At 56.4% G+C, this 27,793-nt stretch overlaps 1 protein-coding gene across 1 annotated transcript; it reads right to left on the bottom strand.

The window, feature by feature from the left end:
• Window positions 1-394: 394 nt before the first annotated feature.
• On the bottom strand, window positions 395-6,099 carry LOC102452476 (C-type lectin BfL-2-like). The gene is made up of 6 exons (XM_075924603.1): window positions 6,005-6,099; window positions 4,840-4,918; window positions 3,676-3,809; window positions 3,290-3,427; window positions 1,679-1,793; window positions 395-730 (listed from the first exon to the last, which is right to left on the bottom strand). The coding sequence occupies exons 2-6, from the start codon at window positions 4,904-4,906 to the stop codon at window positions 606-608; spliced, it is 579 nt and encodes a 192-aa protein (XP_075780718.1). The 5' UTR covers window positions 4,907-4,918; window positions 6,005-6,099; the 3' UTR covers window positions 395-605.
• Between the last annotated feature and the right edge of the window lie 21,694 nt (window positions 6,100-27,793).

The raw sequence follows: 27,793 nt of genomic DNA, 5'->3' as shown, positions 1-27,793 counted from the left end.
AGAGATCTCACGAAGCAAGGTCCGTGGGGATGAGGGATCCAGTGGGTGCAGTTGTCAGGGCCTGGCATGGATCTGCTCTCAGCCCAGAGCCGTACGATGCCTCCATTAGTGCTCTGGGTAGAGACCCAGTCCTGCCCCTAAGCACAAAGGCCAGGTCCCACCTGACTCATAGACTTTAAGGTCAGAAGGGACCATTATGATCATCTCGTCTGACCCCCTGCACAGTGCAGACCACAGAATCTCACCCACCCCTCTTAGAATAATCCTCTCGCCTATATTTCTCACCCTCCCTCTTATCCAGTGGGCCTCCGGCTGCTCAGGACCAGAGGGGGCTGGATGGACCCATCTATGCGGTGCCAGGCATGGGACAGAGGAGACACACACAGACCTGCATGCTCAGGAGAGTTTATTGCTGTAGCGGCGGCAGCCGTGGAGGGGAAGAGAGGGAGGGGCAAGGAGTGTAACTAGCACAGAGACACTGCAGGGAGACAGTTTGCAGATGGGGCTCTGATAGGCGCTCTCTTAGGGAGTGGCAGGACTGGCCCCCGATGCAGCAAAGTAGCCGAAAATCTGGGACGTTGCCTGATCATGTCCCAGGTGCCCGGTTATTTGCAGCCCGGGTGCTGAGTTCCCTCTTGGGCGGGGGCGAGCGGCTCCTCTGGCTTGGGTTGATACTTGCAAAGGTAGGGGGCTTCCCTTTCACAGGGAATATCGTTCCATTTCTTATAACCTAGAAGGCAAGACAGAAATTAGTGTGATGGGGAAGGGCAAGTGGGTGGTGCCTGCCCTGGCAGTGCCCCCTCCCCCGATGGCATCGTGCAGACCCCGCGGCTGTGTCACCCATTCCCAGCCTCTGACAAAGTTTTTCTTATTGTCCAGCCCGAGCATCTCTTGCTGCAATTCAAACCCTTCGCTTCTTGTCCTGCCACCAGAGGTTACTGGGGACAAGTTTTCTCCCTGCTCCTTGCAACCCCCTTTCAGGTATTTGGAAGCTGCTCTCCTGCCCCCTCTCCGTCTTCTCCTCTCCACAAGGAACAAACCCCATTTTGTCAACCTTCCCTCCCAGCTCATGTGCTCGAGAAGGTTCATCAGTTTCATTGCTCTGGACCTTCTCCAGTTTGTCCATATTTTCCCTGCAATGTGATGCCAGAACTGGACACACTATTCCAGCTGAGGCCAATGTGGGGCAGAGCAGAGCAGAAGAATCGCTTCTCGGGTCTGGCTCCCAACACTCCGGTTCATGCCGCCCAGAAGGAGGTTTTCTGTTTTTGGCAGCCGTGTGGCACTTGTTGATGTGAAGTGATGGGATTAGAACAGCCCCTCTCCCGGACGTGTGAGCCGTGGCCAGAAAGGGGTTAAACAATCCCAGGCCAAACGGCTGGGCGTGAACTTGTCCGGGCGTGTGGGAGCAGTTGGCCAGTGACAAGTAGGACCGGCCAGGGCTGGGAGGCACATGGGCGGTGAATTAGAGGGAAGACTAGTTGGATGTGGGTACTTGGACCTTAGAGATGCTACCATGGAAACAGACATTTCCTGTATCACAGAGATCAGCTGGGGGAGCCAGGGGAGAGGCAGGGAGATGGGACAGGAGGCCAGGCCCTGAGCAAGCTTTGTGGTGTGCACAGGGTCCCAGCGGGGCTCCTTTCTGGTTGCAGGTGTGTTTGAGACTTTGCCTTACCGGTGGAACTCCACAGCTCGACACAGTACTCCATACTTCTGTCATTGTTTGGTTCGCCAGCCATCCAAGTACGGTAGCGAAAGCGGGAGCCATCTGTCCACAGCCAGGTCTTGTCCTGTGGAGCCAGGGGAGAAAGGTTGTGGGAGCCGGGCAGAAGAGACCCTGGTGATGCGGCACCATAGACACACCAAACCCGCATACAGCAGGGCCCTGCTCAGGCCGGGGCGAGAGCGGGGGAAGGGGCAGCCCAGAGACACGGACGTCACAGTAACGCTCAGCCCCTCAACTTTCCCTTCTGCCCCCCAAGCCCTTCGCCGACGGACCAAATCCCCGCACCAAGCTGCAGTCACTCGGGGGGGGGGGGGGGCAGTCCCCAGGGGCCAGGGCCCGCCGAGGGGGGGGGGGGGCAGGGAGCTTCCTGTGCTGGTCTCAGCCGGTGGGAGCAAAATCGACGTGTGTCTGTGATGGAGACGCTGGGGGTCGGGGGAGGGGACTCAGGGCCGTTTCCCTCTCGAGGGCTCAGCGCCAGCCTGGCCCCAAGGCAGCAGGACCGGGAGCTCCGGACACTCAGAGCAGGGGACAAGGGGCCGGTCACTGGAAGGGCCTGGCTCTGGCCTGGCCTCAGCGCTTGGGGGACTGGCTGGGTTTGGGGGGCACAGAACTAGCTCCATGCAGTGCCGGGGGAGGGGGAGCTGGATGGCTGAGCAGGCTGGAGAACGGCTCACAGCGCCTCCCCCTCCCGCATGGGGCCCGGCCCAGCCTCTGCTCTGGGGCAGGGAACCAAGGCCCGAGTCTGCGGGAGGCTCCCTCTGCCTCCCCCCTTCCTGTCCCCGGCCCTGTGCCAGTCTGTGCAGGGGCAGGAAGCAGATGGAGCAGAGCTCGGATGGAGCTCGATGTGGTTACGCAGGGGAGCTGTGAGGGGGCTGACAGCCAGATCCCAGATCCCAGGCTGGCTCGCTGCCCCTCCTACCCGGAGGTTCTTGCCTGGGCTCCTTCCCAGCCGGTGACGGGTCCCCCTGCCCCTCCCTGCCTGGTGGAGCTGGGGCTCCCCTACAGAGAACCAGGCCAGGGCGGGACCCCCAGGCCGAGGGAGCGACCAGCAGTCGGGGGTGTTCTGAGGCTCAAGTCTTGGGCAGGGAAAAGCGGCTGGAAAACGTGGGGTGGGGATGGGAGACAGGCTGCGGGAGGGAGGGAGAGGGCTCGGCACAGTGCGTAGGCTGGGTGGGGGAAGGGTGGGGGCTACTGGAGATGGGGGGGGGCTTGGCAGGGGCCGGGAGGGAGAAGGGAGATGGGGCAGTAGTTGGGGAGGCAGGTGCAGGTCAAAGGTCAGCCTGAGGAAGGAGGGACCAGGTCTGGGCTGTGTTTGGGAAGAGAGAATCCGGGGGGGGAGGTTACTGTAGGATGGGGACGGAAAGGGGGCAGGGCAGGGGTGACGGGACAGTGCAGAGGGGACACACTGGTGCCCATGAGGGGAGAAGGTTGTAGCAGTGGGGGAGGGAGACCCTGGTGGCCACATGAAGGGATCGTGGGGCCTGGGATGTGCCCAGCCCCTGGGAGCCAGAGCCGTGGGGCAGGGCAGCTGCCAGAGGCCAAGCCGGGCCGGGCGCTCACCTTGTTGGGGTCGTGGAGTCCGATCCAGACGCGATCCGTGGAGGTCGCCGTGCTGAGGTATTGGGCGACTATGTTGGTTTCTGCGTCATTGAGGATGGAGGCCAGATGGGCCCCAGTCTGCTCGTGCTGACACTCTATCTGCAGGGGGACATGGGCCAGGCCTGTCACCCTGGCGGAGGATGCTCATTGCCCCGGTGTGGGGTCCTGCTCCACCCGGCTGCAGCGGGGCAGTGGCAGGAGAGAGGAGAGAGAGTCCCCTCTCGGAGCCTGTTCCTGAGCCCCAGAGCCGGCACCCAGACAATTCACCTCAGCTGCCCCTCTTCAGAGCCAGTCACCAAACCCACTAACCTGCCCCACCCCATGGATCCTGGAAATGAGCCTCCTACCTCAGCATCTGACCACGTCAGCTTCTCAGAGAAGAACTTGTAGCAGTGGTCTCTGTAGTGGAACCAGCCACGGGAACAGGCTGCGGCCTTTCTCACCAATCGAGGCTGGAGAGCACGCTCCCTTTGGGGCGAGGCTGTTGTGGAGGCGAGAGAGGGAACGGAGCTGTCAGTAGCCGCCCGTCCAGATTCTCCAGACTGCCAAAAACACTGTGACATTTTGTCCTCTCCCAAAATGGCCCCTCTGTCCTATTGCCCCTCAGCTAAAAGAGCTGCCCCTCTCACCCTCTTTCGCTGTGGCAGTGAGGCTGTGCTACTGACAATGACCGGTGTCCCCTCCCCCATGGGACAGGCACTGAGGTGTCCTTAAGGAAGATGTGCAGCTCCTGTCATCAGTGGGGGGGAGAAGCAAGAGGGAGAACAGTGAGGTAATAGCCTCTCACATGTCTGCACACCAATGCAAGCAGGAGCTCCCTAAAAAGAGGGGGAAGCAGTGATGCCAACTCCCACACGAGGAGGAGGAGAAGGTATTTCCAGAAGAAACAGTAGAAATATTCATAGAAATATCCTATACAAAGAAAGGACAGGAGCAGGTATTAATAGGGGGATTTCAGTTTCCCGGCTCTTGGTTGGGAAAACGTGAACATTTCACAATGTCCTTGGGCTGTCTGAGGAGCGAAGGGGAAGAAGGTCCGAGGACAACAGTCACCTCAGGGCTAATTCTGACTCACAAGGAGAAATTGGTTGTGGATCTGAGGTTCTAAGGCAGCGAGGAGAAAGTGCCCCTGAACGCACAGAAGGAGGGAAGGGAAGGAGTGAGCATCGGCAGCAACAGCAATGGCATTGAACGAGGTTTATTTAATAAGCTCAGAACTGGCCGGTGAGGGCTCGTGGGAGGAAAGTCGAGGAGAAAAGGGAGTTCCTCAGAGCTGGCCATGTCTCCAAGAGACGATATTAAAGGTGCAACGGCGCATTCTCCCCACCCAGGGGCTGAGCTGCTGGCCGGGGTCTGGATCGATGGGTTGGGTGGGGCAGAAGCTCGGGGAACCCAGTTCTGATGGCTGCTCCCCCACGGTGCGGCTGGCCCCCTGGGTGAAATGACTTCACGTCCCATCGGGGCAAACAGAGCCTGGGGTGTCCAGGCCGAGGGGCCGGGCAGGGACTCACCTTCCAGCAAGGGGTTAAAGATCAGGCAGCCGAGGAGGCAGAGGCTGAAGAAGGCGACTGGGCCCATCGTCTCGCTTCCCTGGGGAGAAAACACACACGGGGGATGGGCGGGGGAGCCTGACACCCCCCTGGAAAAACTCCCCCCCCCATGGGGCATTTCCCGGGGGGGCTCTGAGGGGGGGGGGCCTGTGTGCTAAGGAGCCTGGCCAGGCTGAAGGGCCCCAGAGAGATCCCAGCCCCCAGCCTCGGGGTCCCTGCTCAGAGCCCGTCTCCCTGGCTCCAAAGGGCCCTTTGGTTCTCCCCCTCGCTGAGCCGCGCCCCAGGGACAGAACCAGACACCCAGCAGGGAGCCGGGTCCCAGCTCCGCAGGGCCTGGGCTCTGCAAGCCGCACGGCCAGGGACCCCCACACCAGGGCTGCAGGGGGGACTCCAGAGGGCAGCAGGGAGGCCGGGATCACTCAGGGGACCCAGGAACCGGATCCTCAGCACAGTGATTCTCAGAAGGGGCATTTGCCATCCCCCGCTGCCCCTCCCCCAGTGCTGGGCTGGCAGGGCCCCACACAGCCCCCCCATGGGACCGGGAGGGGGGAGCAGGCGGCGGGAGGGGGGAGTTTGGAAGGGCCCCAGGGCCAGGCGGGGGGCCGGTCTGTGTGCACATGGCTGGAATGGCAGCAGCAGGGGCAGCCCCTCGGCCACAGTCCTCTGGCCAGAGAGCAGGGTGAGTGCTGGGAGCACAGAGCCTCTTGTCTCCACCCAGCGCCCGGGACACCAAATACCCACTGACCCCCCCCCCGGGGCCTTTTCCCCCTCACAGGTGTGTGAACCACACTCATTTCCCCCCCATGGACCCTGAGTGTCTGGGAAGCCGACACTATGTGTGTGGGGTGGGGGAGAAGAGCGGAGGGGGGATAGTTGCTGCACCCCGGGGAGGGGCTGGATCCCCCTGGCACCGTGACGGGGAGAAGGGCCCAATGGGGGAGCCGCCCTGCGGAGCGCTGGTCCAGCAGGGACTGGGCACGGGGCCGGGGGCTGGGCCTCGCTGTGCACGGGAAGCAGTGAGACCCAGAGGGGTTCCTGGCGCACACAAGGCACCAGCCCAGCAATGGCCCCACTGCCACCAGCCACCAGCGCAGGGGGGAGACGTGGGAGGGAGCCGGGGACTCACCTGATTGTCGCTGGGGAGCTGCTCTGGTGCCGGGTCGGTCCAAGTGCAGCCTGACGGGGCACTGGCCCTGCCTGGGCATTTATAGACCAGTGGGGGAAGGGCTGAGAGGGGACCAGTTATCGATAGTGAACATGCAACTCCGAGAAGATGGCAGATACAGTCATTTCCTACCCACGCAAGTGGCGATAAGGGGAGTCACGACCCACCTGCCAGCTGGTCTGTGGCCAGGCGCACGTGCTTGTCAGGGCTCAGCTAAGAGATACGATAAAAGCTGGCCCTCCCGTCTCCCCCTGCCAGTGCTGAGATCCATGGGGCTGTAGGGAGCAAATGCAGAGCGCTCTACTTAGGAAGGAACAGCTGTAGCCAAAATGTAGTATTTTAGGGTTTGCAAAAGAGTATAGTAAGTATAATGAATTAACTTTGATAGGCGCTACACTAACCCTCCGTTAGTTTGAATTTAAATCGAACTAACGGAGCCCTTAGTTCGAACAAGGTAATCCTCATTCCACGAAGATTAAGCCTAGTTCGAACTAGCTAGTTCGAATTAAGGGGTATGTAGCCCCTTAATTCGAACTAGTGGGAGGCTAGCCCTCCCCAGCTTTCCCTGGTGGCCACCCTGGCCAACACCAGGGAAACTCGTATGCCACCCTCCTGGGCCCGGACCACTTAAAGGGGCACGGGCTGGCTACGGTGCCCGTGCCAGGTGCAAGCCTGCCAGCAGCCAGCCAGAAGACCCTGCACCTGGCACGGATCGAGCCACCCACCCGATGCCCCCCAGGCCTCCACCTCTTCCCAGGACCAGGCTGGCGGCTCCTGGGAGCTTGCCCAGGACTGCAAGAGGCGGGCACCCGCCTGGGCTAGTACGGACATTGTGGACCTCGTCCACGACCTCCGCACTAGGCACAGGAAAGTGGCCGTCTAGGGCAGGAGAGCTGCCAGCCTGGCCACCCAGGAGCAGGTGTGCAAGAGAATCAAGGGGGTCCAGTGAGACCCCCGACCCTGAGCCCTGAGCTTACAATGGTCGTCCGTAAGAAAAGCAAAAAAAGATTTTGAGGAACAGCTAGCCAAAAACTCAAAAAGAAATAAAAAAATGTTTTTTAAGTACATTAGAAGCAGGAAGCCTGCTAAAAAGCCTGTGGGTCCCCTAGATGATCGAGCTATAAAAGGAGCAATCAAATACGATAAAGCCATTGTGGAGAAACTAAATGATTTCTTTGCTTCAGTCTTCACGGCTGAGGACGTTGGGGAGATTCCTGAATCTGCACCATCCTTTGTGGGTGATGAATCTGAGGAACTGTCCCGGATTGAAGTGTCATTAGAGGAGGTTTTGGAACAAATAGAAAAACTTAATGTTAACAAATCTCCGGGACCGGATAGCATTCATCCAAGGGTTCTAAAAGAACTTAAATGGGAAATTGCTGAGCTATTATCTGTGGTTTGTAACCTATCCTTTAAATCGGCTTCCGTACCTAATGACTGGAAGGTAGCCAACATGACACCAATATTTTAAAAGGGCTCTAGATGCGATCCTGGCAATTACAGACCGGTAAGTCTAACTTCAGTACCGGGCAAATTAGTCGAAACAATAGTAAAGAATAAAATTGTGAAGCATGTAGAAGAGCATAATTTGTTGGACAAAAGTCAACATGGTTTCTGTAAAGGGAAATCCTGTCTTACTAATCTATTAGGGTATGTCTACACTACCCTCCTAGTTCGAACTAGGAGGGTAATGTAGGCATACCGCACTTGCTAATGAAGCCCGGGATTTGAATTTCCCGGGCTTCATTTGCATAAGCGGGGAGCCGCCATTTTTAAATCCCCGCTGCTTCGAACCCCGTGCAGCGTGGCTACACGGGGCTCGAACTAGGTAGTTCGGACTAGGTTCCTATTCCGAACTACCGTTACTCCTCGTGAAATGAGGCTACGACAAATCAGGAAAGAGATCTTGGAGTTATCATGGACAGTTCTCTGAAAACTTCCACACAGAGTGCAGCGGCGGTCAAAAAGGCAAATAGGATGCTAGGAATTATTAGGAAAGGGATAGAAAATAAGACCCAGAATATCTTACTGCCCCTGTATAAAACTATAGTACGCCCACATCTTGAATACTGTGTACAGATGTGATCTCCTCACCTCCAAAAAGATATTTTGGCCTTGGAAAGGGTTCAGAAAAGAGCAACTAAAATGATTAGGGGTTTGGAACGGGTCCCATACGAGGAGAGGCTAAAGAGACTGGGACTTTTCAGTTTAGAAAAGAGGAGACTGAGGGGGGATATGATAGAGGTCTATAAAATCATGAGTGGTGTGGAGAGGGCTGATAAAGAAAAGTTATTTATTAGTTCCCATAATAGAAGAACTAGAGGACACCAAATGAAATTAATGGGTTGCAGGTTTAAAACTAATAAAAGGAAGTTCTTCTTCACACAGCGTGTTGTCAACCTGTGGAACTCCTTGCCAGAGGAGGCTGTGAAGGCTAGGACTATAATAGAGTTTAAAGAGAAGCTGGATAAATTCATGGAGGTTAGGTCCATAAAAGGCTATTAGCCAGGGGATAAAATGGTGTCCTTGGCCTCTGTTTGTCAGAGGCTGGAGAGGGATGGTAGGAGACAAATCGCTTGATCATTGTCTTCGGTCCACCCTCTCTGGGGCACCTGGTGCTGGCCACTGTCGGTAGACAGGATATGGGGCTAGATGGACCTTTGGTCTGACCCAGTACGGCCGTTCTTATGTTCTTATGTTCTTATGTCCTGGGTCAGACCAAAGGTCCATCTAGCCCAGTAGCCTGTCTGCCGACAGTGGCCAACAGTAGGGACCCTGAAGGGGATGGACCAAAGACAGTGACCAAGCCATTTGTCTCGTGCCATCCCTCTCCAGCCTTCCACAAACCTTGGGCAGGGACACCACTCCTACCCCCTGGCTAATACCACTCCATGGACCCAACTTTCATGACTTGATCTCACTTCCCTTTAAACTCTGTTCTAGTTGTAGCCTTCACAGCCTCCTGCAGCAAGGAGTTCCACAGGTTGACTCTTTGCTTTGTGAAGAAGAACTTTCTGTTACTAGTTTGAAGCCTGCTACCCATTCATTTCATTTGGTGTCCTCTAGTCCTTCTTTATGGGAAGTAATGAAGAACTTTTCTGTATGCACCCTCTCTACCCAACTCCTGCTTTTAGAGACCTCTATCCTGTCCCCCCTGTGACGTAGTGGGGGAACCTGTCTGGTTTCTATGCTGCTGGCTCTGGGGTAACCCCCACTGCTGCCGTGGGTACCACGACCCAGCAAAACAGGATGAGTCACTATGCAAAGGGATCTCTCAACCAGTATGGCCAGACACCCCCCATGGAGAGGAACAAAGGAAGGTGGAATGCTGCCCTGGCTGGGGGGGCAGGGCTGGAAGAGTGTTGGTTAGTGGCTGTCTGGGAGCATGGAGGAGACAGCCTAGGGACAGGGGCTGGAGTTTAGGGGCCAGTCTCCCCCATCTCAAGGGGGCCTGAGGCATCCTAGCCCAGCTCTGTGACCAGATTACATCTGTGCTGTGCTGTATCCTGGAGAGGCAATAAACTTCCTCTATTCCACCGGCTGGTGCAGTCTGTTTGTGCCATTTCGGGGTGCAGGAGACGGGGGACCCCCAACGCGCCATCACACTCCCTCCGTCTCCTCTTTTCTAAGCAGAAAAGTCCAAGTCTCTTTAGCCTATCTTCATATGGGACCTGTTCCCAACCCCTGATCATGTTAGTTGCCCTCCCCTCTCCCAGCCTCTCTCTTCCCCTCTCCCACCTCCTTTTCCCAGTCTCCCCCAGTTTTGTTCAATAAAGACAGATTCAATTTTTGAACACAATTGTCCTTTATTTTGTACATCAAGAAGAGGGGCTAGGGAAGGGTAAGTGGAAGGAGGTGAAGGAGGAATGGGGCACGAGTCCCCAATGGGGAGGACTGGGGTGGCTCTGCGGGCTTCTGGGGGTGGAAGCTCTCCTGCAGCCCCCCAATTGCCCCCTCTCCCCAGATGGCAGCCTGCGGCAAGTGCAGCCGGGCTGATGGCCGAGTGGTGTGATGTGCCCAGTGTGGGCACTCAGGGCACTCCAAGCCAGGACTGCTTTGCAAGCGGGGCACCCCTTAGAACTGTCTGTCCGGGGTGGGGGGTCGGGACCCTTTAAGCGCAGCCCTCGGCTAGCCTGAGACAGCAGCTCCACGCTCTGAGTCCTCCTCTGATGCCCTGCCGGCACTGCTTCCGGCCATCCTTAAGCCCGGTTCAGGGTCCACTTAATGTGGACGTGCTAGTTCAAATTAGCAAAACGCTAATTCGAACTAGTTTTTTAGTCTAGATTCGTTAGTTCGAATTAGCTTAGTCTAGATCTAACTAATTTAGTTCGAATTAACGTTGTAGTGTAGACATACCAGGTCAGACTTAGTGTGTGGGGCTGCGGCCTGAGTCTAGCCGAGGTCTGTACTTAAAGGGACCCGACCCCACCTCGGACAGACAGTTCTCAGGTTTCTCTGCTTGCTGGTCCACCTCGCTGAGGGACAGCAAAGCATTCGTGTCTCAAAGTGCTCTGCTTGCCCTCGCTCAGGACACCACGGCACCCTGCAACATGGAACCAGACCTGTGCCTGGGCATGCCGGTGAGTCTCATGGGGTCCTTGCCATCAGCCCGGCTGCACTTGCTGCAGGCTGCCATGTGGGAGGTCCAATAGGGGGCTGTCAGGATCCAGGAGGCCCTGCGGGAGAGTGTGCACCCCGAGGAGCCCTCAGAGCCACACTGGTCCTCCCCACCGGGGGCTCGTGCCCCATTCCTCCCTCACGTCCTTCCACTTACCCCTCCCTAGCTTCCCTTCCTGATGTCAAATAAAAGACATGTGTTTTCAAAAATATTAACTGGGTTTATTGAACACAACTGGGAGGGGGAATGAAACTGTGGGGAGACGTGGGAAAGGAGGTGGGAGAGGGCAGGAGAGAGGGTGGGAGAGGGGAGGGGGAAAACTGGGAGGAGGGAGCTGGAAGGGGGAAGCAAGGGGAAGAAGGGGGAGGGGAAGCTCAGGGATCAGGGGTGGGCGTCTCGCCGGACCAACCGCCTTCCAGCACGGCGAGGGAGGGGGCCTCGGTGTCCCCTGGGGGATGGGATGGAGGGTGTGGAGGTGGAGGAGGAAGAGGTGGGAGGGGGGCAGGAGTGGGAGGAGGAACAGTAGTTGGGGGGGCAGGAGGCGCAGGACCGGCACAGGGCACCATGCTCTGCAGCAGGGCCTGCAGGTGACAGTTCCTCACTCGGTCCTCCACAAGCTGCTCCCGGCAGAGCTGCAGGTCTTCCCGCATCCAGGCCTCGATGGTGCAGTGCAGGGCTCCCAGGTGCTGGTCCCGGTACTCCTGCTGCATGGTGGCGGTCCGGAGCAGGCCGCAGGTGCAGGAGCGTGTCCCGGGCGGGGTGGTGCTCCCTGCACGAGCAGCGGGTGCAGCTGTAGAGAAAGAAGAGAAGTGGTCAGTTCTCCCTGGGGACGCAGAGGATGATGCCCAGCCCACCCCGCAACGTGAGGGCGACCGTGCCCTGCACCGTCAGAGCCGTTGTGCTTGCACAGAGGCCATGGTCAGGATGCCTGGCTCTCCCCGGGACTGGGAGCTGCCCCAAGACCGCACCCATGCGCCTGTGCCGTGTATAGTGCGGTCGGGGCGGGGTGGAGATGTCCCCTGCCTCTGTGTAGAGGGTGTGTGTGAAGGGAGAGAGTCCTGCTGGGTCCTGTCCCAGGGTTGGGAGAGTGTCAGGTCTCTTCACACACGCATGTGCCTATTGGGCCATGGCCCCTGGGTGTCACGCAGCTGGAGCCACCTGCCCAAGGGTGGCATGGCACGTGCTCGCATGTGCACAAGTGGCTGCGTGATCCGTGGGAGGCATGGCCCATGTGCGCGGCCCCTAGTCTCCCTCCCCACCTCCCCCCCAGGCAGGGGACAGTGCTGGCATTTACCCAGTATGGCTTCCCTGGCCAACCCTGCCGACTCTGGTGCCGGAACAGCTGGCGGTGGCCCCTCCGGTCCCAGCTCGCTGCCTCCCGGGCTGGCGCGGACCGCCCCACCACCCAGTAGTTGGTCGAGGGCGGGAAAGTAGGGGCAGGTGGCAGCCCCTGCTGTGGCGCCGCCCCCGGTGGCCCTGGCATACGCCTGCCGCAGCTCCTGGGTGCGCCTGTGTCCCTTTCAGCCCCTGCTGGCCCCTGGGTGCTGGGGGACTGGGCGGGGGACAGCTGGCTGTCGCTGGCTGCCTGGCTCATCGTGGGGCCACTGGGTCAGGGGCAGAGACTGCTGGCAGGGCTGGCTCCGGCAAGTGTCGTCTGGCCAGAGTCTACCCCTTTAAGTGCCCGGGGGGACATGACAGCAGTTTTGAGGTATCTAAAAGGGTGTTACAGGGAGGAAGGGGGAAAATTGTTCCCCTTGGTCTCTGAGGACGGGACAAGAAGCAAAGGGCTTAAACTGCAGCAGGGGAGGTTTGGGTTGGACAGTAGGAAAAGCTTCCTACCTGTCAGAGTGGTTAAGCACGGGAATCAATTGCCTGGGGAGGTTTTGGAATCTCCATCTGTGGACATATTTAAGAACAGGTTAAACAGACACCTGTCAGGGATGGTCTAGACGGTGCTGGATCCTGCCGTGAGGGCCGGGGACTGGACTCGATGACTATCGAGGTCTCTTCCAGTTCTAGTGTCTAGATCAGGGGTCTCCAAACTACGGCCCGCGGGCCGGATGCGGCCCGCGAGGCCCTCTCATCCGGCCCGTGGAGACCGTCCCTGGGGCGCCGCCGAACGGGCCCTTCTTGCCGCGGTGGGGGGGCCCTGTCAGGGGTGTGCGGCGTGTACTCACGCCGCGCCGGGGCAGGAGAAGCGGGCCGCTCCGCTGACAAGCGGCCGCGCGGCGGCAAACGGCGCAGGGGGCGGGGGTTAGCACGGGCGGCGTTCCCCCGCCCAGACTGACAGGGCAGCCGGCCAATCAGGGGGCAGGATGGGCGGTGGTGGTAACGCCCGCCCGGCGACGTGCGGGGGAATGTGAACCCCGGCGGGAACTTTAAAAAGGTGACCCCTGATTTAAATCGATATTAAATTCTTTCAGATCTCTCCTAAAACACCAGATCTAGTGCCTAAAATCAGCTTCTAGGTGAGGAAAAATGTTAATTTTTAATGCTTCATTTGTCCCTTGCTCCTTTTAAGTATTTTTCTCTCTGGATTTCTTCTCGCTGGCCTGAAGGGTGAGTTTTCCCCAGTGCATTAATGCAGTACCCCATAGCATGTGCCTGGCATGCTGCTAATTTGTTTTTGGAACAAGTACAGGCCAACAACTTGACGCACTTTCAGCAGTGCAAGGTCTTCATGGCTGAAGCAACAGCTGAGTTCCCCACGTCTGAAATATGTGAAGAACAATTTGAGAACAAACTTGTCCGATGATAATCTCAGGTCACTGTTGATGTTAGGGACAACAAATCTAAAGCCAGAAATGTCTGCTATTTTGGCATCCAGGAAACAATTTCACCATTCACACTAATACAGGTGTTCATGAGTAGTGTATCAATGTGTTATTAAATAATAACTGAATAAAATAATATTAAATAAATAATTAAAAGCAACATCCATGTTTTGATTGTTTTTTATTTGGACCTCAAGTGTGTAGTCGGCCCCTGAACTGCTGTTTGATAGTTAATGCGGCCCTCGGGCTGAAAAGTTTGGAGACCCCTGGTCTAGATTGTAAGACTGAAAACGAACGCCCTGCTTCCCATCTCATGATCACTGCTTCCCAGTTGTCACCCATCTCTACTTCACCTATTAGTTCCTCCGGGTACGTCTACACTACAGCGCTAATTCAAACTCACTGAGGGTATGTCTACACTACCCCGCTAGTTCGAACTAGCGGGGTAATGTAGGCATACCGCACTTGCAAATGAAGCCCGGGATTTGAATTTCCCGGGCTTCATTTGCATAAGCGGGGAGCCGCCATTTTTAAATCCCTGCTGGTTCGAACCCCGTGTAGCACGAGGTGTACTGGTAGTTCGGAATAGGAATCCTAGTCCGAACTACCTAGTTCGAGCCCCGTGTAGCCGCGCTACACGGGGTTCGAACCAGCGGGGATTTAAAAATGGCGGCTCCCCGCTTATGCAAATGAAGCCCGGGAAATTCAAATCCCGGGCTTCATTTGCAAGTGCGGTATTCCTACATTACCCTCCTAGTTCGAACTAGGAGGGTAGTGTAGTCATACCCTGAGTTAGAATTAGTTAATTCGAACTAAGCTAATTCAAACTAACACGTCTAGAACTAAAAACTAGTTCGAATTAGCGTTTTGCTAATTCGGACTAGCGCGTCCACACTGATTGGACGCAGGGGGGCATTTAAGGGCAGCTGAAACAGGTTCTGGCAGGGCATCAGGTCAGTAGTTGCTTTGTGTGGCTGCTGTCTGAGGCTATCTCTGAGGCTCGAGCTTAAAGGGACTCCCCTGGACAGCCGGTTCTCAGCTTTTTCTGCTTCCTTGCCAACCTCGCCGAGGGACAGCAAAGCGTTGCTCTCTGTGCCCGTCTGTGTCGATGCTTCCCTTCGGGGACGCCACCACAGGTGGCAACATGGAGCCAGAGCTCGCCCTGCACCTTCTGGTGCACTTTCTGGACTTGCTGCTGCAAGCCTGCCACCAATGGCTCGAGGCTGCCTGGCACCACCTGGTGCACGTCAGCCCCCTGCCTCTCCACCTGGCCGCCCTGGGGTCCGTGGAGGAACCGCGGCGGCGCCCCGGCACCGGCGTGCCCCGCCGCGTCTGACGTCTGGACACCAGCACCGAATGGTGGGACCGCATCGTCCTGGAGCGCTGGGAGGACCGACAGTGGACCCAGAACTTCAGGATGAGAAGGGACACCTTCCTGGAGCCCTGTGAGTGGCTCGCCCCTGCTCTGCGCAGAAGGGACACTCGCATGAGGCCCGCCATCCCCCTCCAGAAGCAGGTGGCCATCGCCCTCTGGAAGCTCTCCATGCCGGACAGCTACCGATCCGTCGGGAACCAGTTCGGCGTGGGGAGATCTACCGTCGGAGCGGTGCTCATGCAGGTATGGCGCTCGTCGGCCACTGCGCCGGGGCGGAGGGGGCTGCGAGGAGGGGATGGGCCGCCCCAGGGACAAAGGGGGGGCGGGAGGAGGCGAAAGTACCCCGCACCGGAAGGGTCAGTCTGTCCCGGCCGTAATACACGCCGCCAGGGGGGTTGCTTCTGGGAGTGAGGCGTGGGGCACTGCCAGGGCACGAATGCTCCCAGCCACCCGGATGCCCCACTGATTGGCGCTTTGCTGTGTCTCTCTCTGCAGGTGGTCAAGGCCATCAACCGGGTGCTGCTCCGCAGGGTGGTCCGCCTCGCCGACCCGGACACCGTCATCTGGGGCTTCGGCGCCCTCGGCTTCCCCAACTGCGGGGGGGCCATCGACGGGACGCACATCCCCATCCGTGCCCAGGAACACCAGGTATCCCGTTACGTGAACCACAAGGGGTACTTCTCCGTGATCCTGCAGGCCGTGTGTGACCACCGGGGACAGTTCACGGACATTAATGTGGGCTGGTCCAGCAAAGCACACGATGCCCGGGTGTACCGCAACTCCTCCGTGTGCCAGCGGCTGCAGGACAGAACCTTCTTCCCCGACCGCCACATCAGGGTCGGGGACGTGGACATGCCCGTCTGCCTGGTGGGGGATGCCACCTACCCACTGCAGCCCTGGCTCATGAAGCCCTACACGGGGCACCTCAATCCCTCCCGCCAGGCCTTCAATGCCAGGCTGACCAGGGCCCGCATCGTGGTGGAGGGGGCCTTTGGGCGACTGAAAGCCCGCTTTCGATGCCTCCTCACCCGTCTGGACCTGGCCGAGCACAACATCTCTCTCCATGTTGTGTGCTCCACAATTTCTGTGAGCGAAAGGGGGAGGCTTTCCTGCCAACCTGGATGGCTGAGGCTGACCGCATGGCTGGACACTACGGTCAGCCCCGCACCGCCGCCATCCGGGAAGCCCAGCGGGGGGCCGTCCGGATCCGGGAAGCCCTGTGGGAGAGCTTCCAGGTGGAGGAGAAGGACTGACCTCTCCCTTACATGCCCCACTGGGGCCTTCTTCCACCCTACCCCCCTTCTCCTTTCCCCTCCCTACCTACTGTAAAATAAAGACACCTGTTTTTCAACCAAAAACGTCTGTTTATTTCACATAACTGGGGTGGAGGGAGGGAGGAATGAGGGTGGGAGAGGGGAGGGGGAAACCTGGGACGAGGGAGCTGGAAGGGGAGGGAAGGGAAGAAGAGAAAGGAAAGCTCAGGGGTGGGAGTCCGGCTGCCTCTCCCGTCTCGCCACACTGCGGGTCCGGGGGCATCGGTGGGGAATGGTTGTGGAGGGTGGGGCAGGAGGGACGGGGGGTGTGGAGGAAGCAGGAGCGGGAGCAGGAGGGGGAGCTGGAGAGGCAGGGGGAGCAGCAGGGAGAGCAGGGGGAGCAGCAGGAGGAGCAGGGGGAGCAGGAGCAGGAGGAATTGGGAAGTGGTCTAGCAGGCTCTGGAGGTGGCCTCGCAGGGCACGGCCCTGCTCCTCCAGGGCCTCCAAACTCCTCCGGCGCAGCCTCAGGTCCTCCTGGACCCAGTGGTCCTGGAGACGGAGCTGTTGCTCCAGGAACTGGAGGTGTCGCCTCTGGTACTCCTCTTGGTTCCTGGCTCTCCTGCTTGCCCGGGCGTGGGCGGCTGCTGCAGGCGGTGTGGTGCGCCCTGCAGTCCCAGGTGCTGCAGCTGTGGTGCAACAAGACCAGCGGTCAATTACCCCAGGGGCCCAGGTGTGTGAAACTCAGCTCCCATCTGCAAGGCCAGGGCCCCTGCAGGCTCCCCAGCTGCTGCTCCATGGTGGGCAAGGCCCAGGCGCACGGTCCCGGGGCTCCCTCTCGCCCCAGCCCCCCGTACACATAAGGGGAGCACGATGGTACTCACAGGTGGACGCCTCCCTGGCCTCGGACGACACAGGCGAGCGGCTCTGTGGGGTGCCTCGGGGTTCCCGGGTCCTGGGCAGGCTGCCGGCAGGCTCCTCCTCCTCCTCCTCCGTCTCCAGGAGCGGTCCCTCTGCCCCGGGGTCTATCATGTCCCGAGGGGCAGGGACGGCATGAGCCCCCAGGAGGTGGTCCAGGGCGTGGAAGTGGGGGCAGGCCTCCGGGTCGGCCCCTGGTTGGCACGCCCAGGAGTAGGACTGCCGCAGGTCTTTGATCTTGCAGCGCACCTGCTCCCGGCTGCGCTGGTGGCCCCTGGCGGCCAGGCTGGTAGCCATGCGGCCGTAGACGGCCGCGTTCCTGTGGCTAGTGCGGAGATCGTGGACATTGGAGGCTTCCCCCCAAACCTCGATGAGGTCCACGATCTCCGCACTTGACCAAGCGGGAGCCCGCCTCTTGCGTCCCCGGGCAGGCTCCTGGGAGCCGCCAGGCTGGTCCTGGGGAGCATTGGAGGGCTGGGTGTCCTCGGGTGGCTGGCTCATGTTGTGGTAGATGCAGGGTCTGCTGGCTGGGTGCTGGCAGCCTTGCAACTGGCACAAACTGTGTAGCCAGCCCGTGGCCGCCTGCAGCAGCCAGCCCGTCCGAGGCCGGGACGGGGGCAGACAAGTTTGCCTGGTGTTGGCCAGAGTGGCCACCAGGGCAAGCTGGGAGGGGCTAGCCTCCCACTATTTCGAATTAAGGGTCTACACAGCCCTTAATTCGAACTAGTAAGTTCGAAGTAGGCTTAATCCTCCTGGAATGAGGATTACCTAGTTCGAACTAAGCGCTCCGTTAGTTCGAATTAAATTCGAACTAACGGAGCGCTAGTGTAGCGCCTATGAAAGTTAGTTCGAACTAACTTTGTAGTGTAGACATACTCTCCCTGTTTGTGAGCAGCAGGTCAAGCTGCGCACGGCCCCTGGTTGGATCCTGCAGCACTTGTACCAAGACGTTATCCCCAACATTCTCCAAACACTTCCTGGATTGTCTGTGTCCTGCCGTATTGGTCTCCCAACAGATGTCAGGGGGGTTAAAGTTCCCCATAAGAACTAGGGCCTGCGATCTGGAAACTTCTCTTAGTTGTCCTAAGAAAGCCTCATCTGCCTCATCCACCTGATTCGGCAGCTTGTAACAGACACCGACCACAACATCACTGCTGTTGGTTGCACCTCTAATCTTAACCCATAGACTCTCCGCTGGCTTTTCTCCCTCTATATACTGGAGTTCTGAGCAATGAGCAATCGTAGTGCTCTCTTACATACAGTGCAACTCCTCCTCCTCTTCTCCCTGCCTGTTCTTCCTGAACAGTTTATACCCTTCCATGACAGCGCTCCAGTCATGCGAGTCATCCCACCAAGCCTCTGTTATCCCAATTAAATCATAGTTCCTGGACTGGGCCAGGGCCTCCAATTCTTCCTGTTTGTTATCCAGGCTACTTGCATTAGTGTGCAAACACCTCAGATTACCAATTGATCACCCTACCCTCTCCATTCGAATCAGGGCTCCTCCTTTGTTGCTCGTTCCTCTTTGCATTTCTTCCCGGTATTCGACTTTCCCATTCACCTCAGGGTTTTGGTCACTGCCCCCACAACGAACCTATCCCCACTTTCACACCACAATCATTCACTGGTAAATCACGCGATGAGCCAACCCCACAGGACTTTGGGCTCCCAGAGATCTTTAGCTTAAGTACAAGGGGCGTTGTTGGAGGGCGAATGGGGAAGCCAAAACAACCCCCCTGAAGAAGAATGAGCAAGAGAGAAAGAAAGAGAGAGACAAGCAACCAGCTTCCCAATGAACGTTATTTATTTCTGGGTCATGAGTATAGATATATGAGGAGCCAAACACACAAAACTGTGACTATCTTAAATCTAACAGTTACAAGATTAAATCTAAATTTACAGATGTTAGGGTAGCTAACCATATAGCAGTTTACATAGGGCAGGGTCAGGAGGCTATGCTTGTGGGGGAGGGGAAGAGAGAGAGAGAGAGAGAGAGAGAGAGAGACCTCACCAGTCCATGGAGCTTGCACTGAGCGGGGTTCCCAGATGCTGATGGGAGCCGGGGGTCCAGAGGGCAGGAGACCAGCAGAGCAGAGCCCCCAGCACGATCAGACAGGAGATGAAGAAGCCTCAATGGAACTGATGCAGTTTAAATCCAGGTATCAGAACAGTTGTTCTTGGGCAAGGGTAGGAGTTTGTATAGAGACAGGACAATACAGTAGTTCAAAGAGACACTGCATGTGTTTAAGGGTTAACGGAGGTGAGACAATAGACTGATCACTCCTGGCTAGGGGGGATGTTCCTTGAAGGAATTCACAAAGCAACTAGACAGTTTCAGTGTCAATAGGATCCATGACTAGAACTGGTCTGATAATGACTAATTTGGGGGTGAGCAGGCCTGGGTTCATTAGCATCTGGAGCAGAGATTTCCCATCAGGCCATGCTTCTTTCCTTTCGATATCCCATAGTTCAGTGCAGTTCCTGCTTTGGAAGAGCTGGTCCCCATGTTGTATGCTACTGGAGATGTCTCTCTGGTCTATCTTCCATGCAGATGAGGCTGGGATGTCTCCTTAATTCTATCCCCCTTGTCTGGAGGGGTTAGCTGAGTCTTCCCCGGCCTTTTTATTGCTTTGTCTTTGATTCTAGCAGAGGCCTGGGGGAAGGGGATGGTTTCAATGAGTGTCACTCCTGGCTCCCCAAGAGCACAGGGCTGGTAGGTAACAAGTCCCCCCGTTGATGGGGTGCTTGCGCTGAGCAGGTATCCCCATCGCATCCTTAGTCCATGGTAGTGAGTCTGGTCTTCAATCCACTGTAGCCGTCGCATCACTCGTTGGATCCAGCAAACCAGTAGAATCAGACCAATTCCTAGTATAATTTGGAAACCAATGATCAGCACAATGGGGTGAAGCATAATATTTACAAGACCAGTTGCACTGGGGCTCCACCCAGCAAAATCTCCCACCAGGAGCGATGGCCTGTGTCTGCAACTCTAACTGCTAGCCGAGAGATCTCCTGGTTCTAGGGCTGAATCTCAAGTTTACCCTTCTCCCCCAGAGTTTGGAGTGTCTGAGGCTCGTGTTGTAAGGAGGTTACAATAGTTTAGTCCCTAAATAGCATTGAGACCCATGCCCAGTGCAATGGGGGGAATCTCCTTGTATAACTCAGGGTGGGCTCTGAAATGCTGTACAGTCCATATAGCACAGTAAGCGTGCTATCCCAGCTAACAATTGTGGTTACATCACAGAAACAGCGATGAATGTGAGGCACCGTGGGTTGAATCCAGTATCTATTATTTAATACAATGCTACCTCTTGTTGTTACACGCACACATGCTTTACCAATATAGACACTTCGGCTACGTCTAGACTACAAGCCTCTTTCAAAAAAGCCTCTTATGAAAAAGAGAGTGTAGACTATAGCCAATACTTTCGAGAAAGCAAGCCGCTTTTTCGAAAGAGAGCACCCAGGCAGTCTCATAGACTTGTAGACTTTAAGGTCAGAAGGGACCAACCATTACGATCATCTCGTCTGACCCCCTGCACAGTGCAGGCCACAGAATCTCACCCACCCCTCCTAGAATAATCCTCTCACCTATATCTCCAATATTGAAGTCCTCAAACGATGGTTTAAAGACTCCAACATGCATAGAATACCCCAGCAGGGACCCGTGCCCCATGCTCCAGAGGAAGGTGAAAAACCTCCAGGGCCTCTGCCAATTTACCCTGAAAGAAAATTCCTTCCCGACCCCAAATATGGCGATCAGCTGAACCCTGAGCATGTGGGCAAGACTCACCAACCAGACACCACCAAGAAAAGTTCTCTATAGTAACTTCTATCATCCCACCATTGGCCTATGTACCACTGATAGGGAAATGTCAATTAATTACCAAGATCGTGTTATCCCATCAAACCATCCTCTTCATAAACCCATCTAGCTCAATCTTGAAGCCAGGTAGGTCTTTTGCTCCCACTGCTTCCCTTGGAAGGCTGTTCCAGAACCTCACTCCTCTGATCAGCATCAGTCTCCGAAAAAGCACAGTTTGCATTACATAGCGCCTTTTTTTGAAAGAGCACTTTTGAATAAAGGGGTTCTTCCTCGTAAAACGAGGTTTTCCACGGTCAAAAAAACTGCCACATTCTTTCGATTTACAGAAAGAACGCAGCAGCAGTCTAGATGCAGGAGACGTTTTTTCAAAAAAACTCTGTAGTCTAGACACACGATAGCCCCCCCGAACCAAAATTATTACCCCCCCCTCTGGGTTACCCTGGCAGACTCTGAGTTGGCCTTGGCTCCCCCTCCCTACCAGCGACACTGCGCCTCTCCCTGATCTGCCAGCCGACAGAGCCCCAGGAATCTAGGTCATCTCCTTGGGGGTTCCAGTGGCTTTACTCACAAAAGCTTATATCCAAATACATTACTTAGTCTCTAAAGGCCAATATAGTTGCCCATCTATAATAGGGAGATAAGGACAACTCAAGAAACTACAGGTTAGTCAGCTTAATGTCAGTTCCAGGAAGATAATGCAGCTAACAACAAAGGAAACGGTTTGCAAACATCTAGCAGATAATAAGGTGATAAGTAATGGTCAACATGGATTTCTCTCTTGGATAAGATAACAAGCTGTGTGGAGAAGGGGGAAGTGGTAGATGTGGTAGAGATTTCAGTGTCATTTGGAACCGAGTCGCGTGGCCTTCTCATTAATAAACAAGGGAAATGCAACCGAGATGGGGCTGTTCCAAGGTGGGTGCATAACGGGTTGAGTAACTGCTCCCAGAGAATAGTTCTCAATGGGTCACAGTCATGCCAGATGGGACTAAAGCGTGGGGTTCTGCAGGGGGCAGTTTTGGGACCGGTTCTGTTCAGCATCTTCATCAATGATTTGGATGCTAGCCTAGAGCAGGGGTGAGCCATGGACCGCGTCTTGCCTGGATCTGGCCCCTGAGCTTGTGGAATCTCCATCGCTGTGGACAATTAAGAGCAGGCTGGACAGACACCTGTCAGGGATGATCGGACGGTGCCTGGTCCTGCCATGAGGGCAGGGGACTGGACTCGATGCCTCTCAAGGTCCCTTCCAGTTCTAGCAGTCTAGGATTTTTTGATTCATGCCAGTGTAGCCCAAGGTCCAGTGTGTTTCAGCAGCAGCCCTGGGAACTACAAGTTGTGGACTACAAACTGCGGCATGTTGGGAGAACTTCCTGGGTCCTGCCAGGACGTGCCCTCTGCCTCCAGCAGGGTCTCAGCAAGGATGGTGCTAGAAGCAGCACACAGGCTGCATGCTGAGAGGAGGGGCTGTTGAACTGTTTTTTACAGAATAAAGCCTGTTGCTGGTGATTTGTCGGAGTGGGTCTGGTCTGAGGTGCACTCACACACACACAACGCAGAGCACACCAAGCAGCCTCAGGCCTAGCCCTCCCCCCACAGTGGTGTAAGAAGTCACAAGCTTCCCCTATGCTGAATAACCTCACACTGGGCTAGCCAACAGGAGGGGTTACACCAGATTCTGTGAGCAAGTCCTGCCTCTCGCTCATAGCCCGTCTGTGCTTCACATCAGCAAAGCTTAGAGCTCTACTTTGGCCACGTCTCAGGCCTCATACCAAGCCTCTGATGCAAGGGCTTACATCTCAGGCTTTCGTCTTGCTACAGCAGTGTTCCTGAAACTGTGTTCCAGGGCACAGCCGTGTGCTGCGAGGCAGTCGGAGGTGTGCCATGGAGAACAACAGAATTCAAAATGGCCCCCTTAAAGGGGCACCTTTTTTTTCCCTCAATAACTTTCCCCCGACCCTTTTCCCCCAACAATAACAACAACAACCCCTTTTTTATGGCTCAGCAAAAAATGCATGGTGATCTTCATTAAAAAAATATTTTTTGGTGTTTCTTGGTCTTAAGAAGTTTAACAAACACGGTGCTACAGCACATGGCACGAGGCTTTTTCCTCTTCTGTGGTGAATTCCTGATTCTGCACCTTAACTTGGCCACTTGTTTCTCTGGAGCACTGGCCTGTTTGTTTTGTTTTGTAATTTTGCTGTTTCCTCCTGCACTTGGGAGGAACTGAGAAGAAGTACCAAAACGCTAACACAAGCAAAAGGCCAGAGCTCTCCATATCTGAAGATGTCAGGTGACAATAGGATGAAGATGGAGTCTTATGTGAACAAAATATATTTCGGCCCAATACAGGCTACAACTGATAACAGGGTTAGCAATAATTCTCATCGGCTTGTCTCAAAATAGTGAAAAATGGCAGAAAAACTTGGCTCCCTCCGTCCCTAGGCAGCTGCACATCACATGGAGTTCCTCGTGGAAAAGCAACGACCCTCTCCCTTCATTCCAAGTTCAGGATGCGGATGTGGTCACCTCATCTCAGAAAAGATCTCTTGGCATTGGAAAAATTAAGAAATGGGCAACCAAAATGATGAGGGGTTTGGAACGGCCGCCCCATAAGGAGAGATGAGTAAGACTGGGAGTTTTCAGCTTAGAAAAGAGAAGATTCAGAGGGATATGTCAGAGGTCTATAAAATCATGACTGGTGTGGAGAAAGTGAATAAGGGAAAGTTAGGTTATGTCTACACTACAGAGTTAGTTCGAACTAACATTCGTAGGCGCTACACTAGCGCTCCGCTAGTTCGAATTTGAATCGAACTAGCGGAGCACTTAGTTCGAACTAGGAAAACCTCATTTTACGAGGATTAAGCCTAGTTCGAACTTACTAGTTCGAATTAAGGGGTGTGTAGCCCCTTAATTCGAACTAGTGGGAGGCTAGCCCTCCCCAGGTTTCCCTGGTGGCCACTCTGGCCAACACCAGGGAAACTCTATGCCCCCCTCCCGGCCCCGGACCCCTTAAAGGGGCATGGGCTGGCTACGGTGCCCGTGCCAGGTGCAAGCCTGCCAGCACCCAGCCAGCAGACCCTGCACCTGGCACGGCACAGAGCCACCCACCCGATGTCCCCCAGCCCACCCCCTCTTCCCGGGACCAGGCTGGCGGCTCCCGGGAGCTTGCCCTGGACCGCAAGAGGCGGGCACCTTCCTGGGCTAGTGCGGACATCGTGGACCTCGTCCACGATCTCCTCACTAGGCACAGGAAAGTGGCCGTCTAAGGCAGGAGAGCTGCCAGCCTGGCCACCCAGGAGCAGGTGTGCATGAAAATCAAGGGGGTCCACTGAGACCCCCGACCCTGAGCCCTGAGCTTACAATGGCCGTCCTGGGTCAGACCAAAGGTCCATCTAGCCCAGTAGCCTGTCTGCCGACAGCGGCCAACCCTAGGGACCCTGGAGGGGATGGACCGAAAACAGTGACCAAGCCATTTGTCTCGTGCCATCCCTCTCCAGCCTTCCACAAACTTTGGGCAGGGACACCACTCCTACCCCCTGGCTAAGACTACTCCATGGACCCAACCTCCATGACTTGATCTCACTTTCCTTTAAACTCTGTTCTAGTTGTAGCCTTCACAGCCTCCTGCAGCAAGGAGTTCCACAGGTTAACTATTTGCTTTGTCAACAACAACAACAACTTTCTCTTACTAGTTTCAAGCCTGCTACCCATTCCTTTCCTTTGGTGTCCTCTAGTCCTTCTTTATGGGAACTCAGGAAGAACTTTTCTGTGTGCACCCTCTCCACCCAACCCCTGCTTTTAGAGACCTCTATCCTGTCCCCCCTCCGTCTAATCTTTTCTAAGCTGAACAGTCCCAGTCTCTGTAGCCTCTCCTCATCTGGGACCTGTTCCCAACCCCTGATCATGTTAGTTGCCCTCCCCTCTCCCAGCCTTTCTCTTCCCCTCTCCCACCTTCTTTTCCCAGTCTCCCCCAGTTTTGTTCAATAAAGACAGAGTCAATGTTGGAAGAAACGTTATCTTTATTTTGTACATCAATAAGAAGGAGGGCTAAGGAAGGGTATGTGGAAGGAGGTGAGGGAGGAATGGGGTACGAGCCCCCGATGGGGAGGACTGGGCTGGCTCTGCGGGCTTCTGGGGGTGGAAGCTCTCCTGCAGCCCCCCGATTGCCCCCTCTCCCCAGATGGCAGCCTGCGGCAAGTGCAGCCGGGCTGATGGCCGAGTGGTGTGATGTGCCCAGTGTGGGTACTCCGGGCAATCCAAGCCAGGACTGCTTTGCAAGCGGAGCACCACAGAGTACTGTCTGTCCGGGGTGGGGGTCGGGACCCTTTAAGCGCAGCCCTCGGCTAGCCTGAGACAGCATCTCCATGCTCTAAGTCCTCCTCTGATGCCCTGCCGGCACTGCTTCTGGCCAGCCTTAAGCCCTGTTCAGGGTCCACTCAATATGGACTTGCTAGTTGGAATTAGCAAAACGATAATTCGAACTAGTTTTTAGTTCTAGACACATTAGTTCGAATTAGCACTGTAGTGTAGACGTACCCTTATTTACTTGTTCCCATAGCACTTGAATGAGGGTTCACCACATGAAATGAATAGGCAGCAGGTTTAAAACAAACCAAAGGGAGTTTTTCTTTACACAGTGCACAGTCAACCTGTGGAACTCCTTGCCAGAGGATGCTGTGAAGGCCAAGACTTCAAAAAGAGTTCAAAAAAGAGCTAGATAGATTCATGGAGGTCAGGTCCATCAATGGCTATTAGCCAGAAAGGGTGGAAATGGTGTCACTAGCCTCTGTTTGTCTGTCTCCCTCCCCCCTCCCCGCGCCCCATGGGATGCCTTGGCAGCTGACAGGGCTTAGTACCCAGGCTCCCCCTGCTCAGCTTAGCTCAGGTCTTTGTCTTCTCCATGAGCTGGTTGGTTCCGGTCGGCCTGGGCGGGTGGAGAGTGGCAGGCGGGCGCTGCTGCTGTCCCCTGGTTTACACCCGCAGTCCCTGTGTCCAGGACACAGCAGCCCAGGCGCATCCTGCCAGGTGTTGCTGGGGGCTGCTCTCATCTCAGGTGGGACGAGGGGAGGCTGCTTTGACTGTGGGCGCCAGTGAACCCGCCCAGTGGGCGCCAGTGAACCCGCCACGAGTGGTCTGCGCGGTGCACTGCAGACGGGTGGCTCTGGGAAGAAGGATGAAGGCGTTTGAGGCACGTGGCCTGTTCTCGTCCATCCTCCCTGCTGAAAGCAAAGGCCCAGGGAGAACAATGGACCGGTGACCCCCCACAGTCTGAGCCGGGGAGCCCTGGGCCTGGCACTGCTCCCGCGCTCCAAGCCGTGAGGCTGTGCAGGGCTGGCTCCCTGGGAGATGCTGCCAGTGGGTCGGGGTATCGGATCGGGGGAGCTGGACCCATCGCAGGTAACAGAGGGGTCGTGTTTAAGGGGGGCTCTGGATCAGCTGCTCTCTCTTGAGTGACACCCGGCAGTAAACACCCCCCGGCCTTTGGCACCATGCTCAGAACCCAGAGCGAGCCCAACGTCGAACAGGCCTGGAGTCTGACCTGCCGCGTCACCCGGATCAGGCTCCCCTGTACCCAGAAACCTGCCACGGCAGGGACGTGGTTACGTGGCATGTGCCCGGTGTCCTCGCAAGGTACCTGATGCTGCAAAATGGCACAAAAGCCCCACGGTGCAAACCAGTCTGCTCTGGGGGGCAATTCTCTCCCTGCCTGGGGCGTGTGAGCGAGGGCCAGCAGCCAACTCCAGCGCCTTGGTCACCCCACAGGGCTTGGGGGCCAGGCAGCTCTCGGGGCCACACAGAGGTGCTGTGCACACTTCAGTGCCACTCTCGGTGCCACAACACTTCGGGTTTGCTAACAAAGAATCCGAGAACCCCAGGGCTGGCGGAGCCCTCGGGAATCATCGAGTGCAGCCCCCGCCCAACGCAGGACCAACCCCCACTCAGTCATCCCAGCCAGGGCTTGGTCAAGCCGGGACTTAAACACCTCTAGGGATGGAGATTCCACCCCCTCCTCAGGGAACCCGGCCTAGTGCTTCCCCACCCGCCTAGGGAAAGAGTTTTTCTTAATATCCAACCTAGACCTCCCCACTGTAACTTGAGCCCATTGCTCCTTGTTCTGCCGTCTGTCACTACTGAGAACAGCCTCTCGCCAGCCTCTTTAGAACCCGCCTCCCCCTCCTTCAGGAAGCTGACGGCTGCTCTCAAACCCTCCTCACTCTGCTCTTCCGCAGAGCAAGTGTAGGGCCGGTGTAGACACCCCATTGGATTGGATTGCTTGAATCGGCCCCTGGAAGGTGTCCCACAAAGCCCATCCTGACGGCTCTGGGCAGCGCTGTGGGACCAGGCCCCGTGTTCTTCAGGTGTTTTCAGCAGCAGAACTTTTACTCGAGTGACTTTTTTGGGGACTTCTTCCACCAGTGACTGTGGCTCCCAGACTCCTTCCCACAAATCCTCTCTATTTCTCCTCTTGAAATTCAGCTCAAAGGGTGAACTGTGCAGACCCGTGAAGCCAGGGATATGACTTCCGACCCGGCTACTGGAGAGATCTTACAAAGCACGGGTCCATGGGGACGAGGGATCCAGCGGGCGCGGTTGTCAGGGTCTGGCACGGATCCCCTCTCAGCCCGGGGCCGTATGATGCCTCCATTAGTGCTCTGGGTGGAGACCGAGTCCTGCCCCTCAGCCCAAAGGCCAGATCCAACCTGCCTCGCTCTAAGTTCCCCTCCTTCCTATCCAGTGGGGTCCAGGCTATTCAGGACCAGAGGGGGCTGGATGGACTCATCTACGTGGGGCCAGAGGAGACACACACAGACCTGCATGCTCAGGAGAGTTTATTGCTGCAGCCGTAGAGGGGGCAGGGATGTAACTAGCACAGAGACACTGGGGGGAGGCAGTTTGCAGCTGGAGACCTGAGATCCGTTCCCCCAGGGAGGGGAAGGCTTGGCTCTGGATGCCACAGAGCAGCCAAAAGGCTGGGACGTTGCCTGATC

The sequence above is a fragment of the Pelodiscus sinensis genome, chromosome 1 (genome assembly GCF_049634645.1).
Source record: "Pelodiscus sinensis isolate JC-2024 chromosome 1, ASM4963464v1, whole genome shotgun sequence".
Lineage (NCBI taxonomy): Eukaryota > Metazoa > Chordata > Testudines > Trionychidae > Pelodiscus > Pelodiscus sinensis.
The sequence above is the reverse complement of the archived record's forward strand: the minus strand, read 5'-3'. Positions and strand labels throughout refer to the sequence as shown.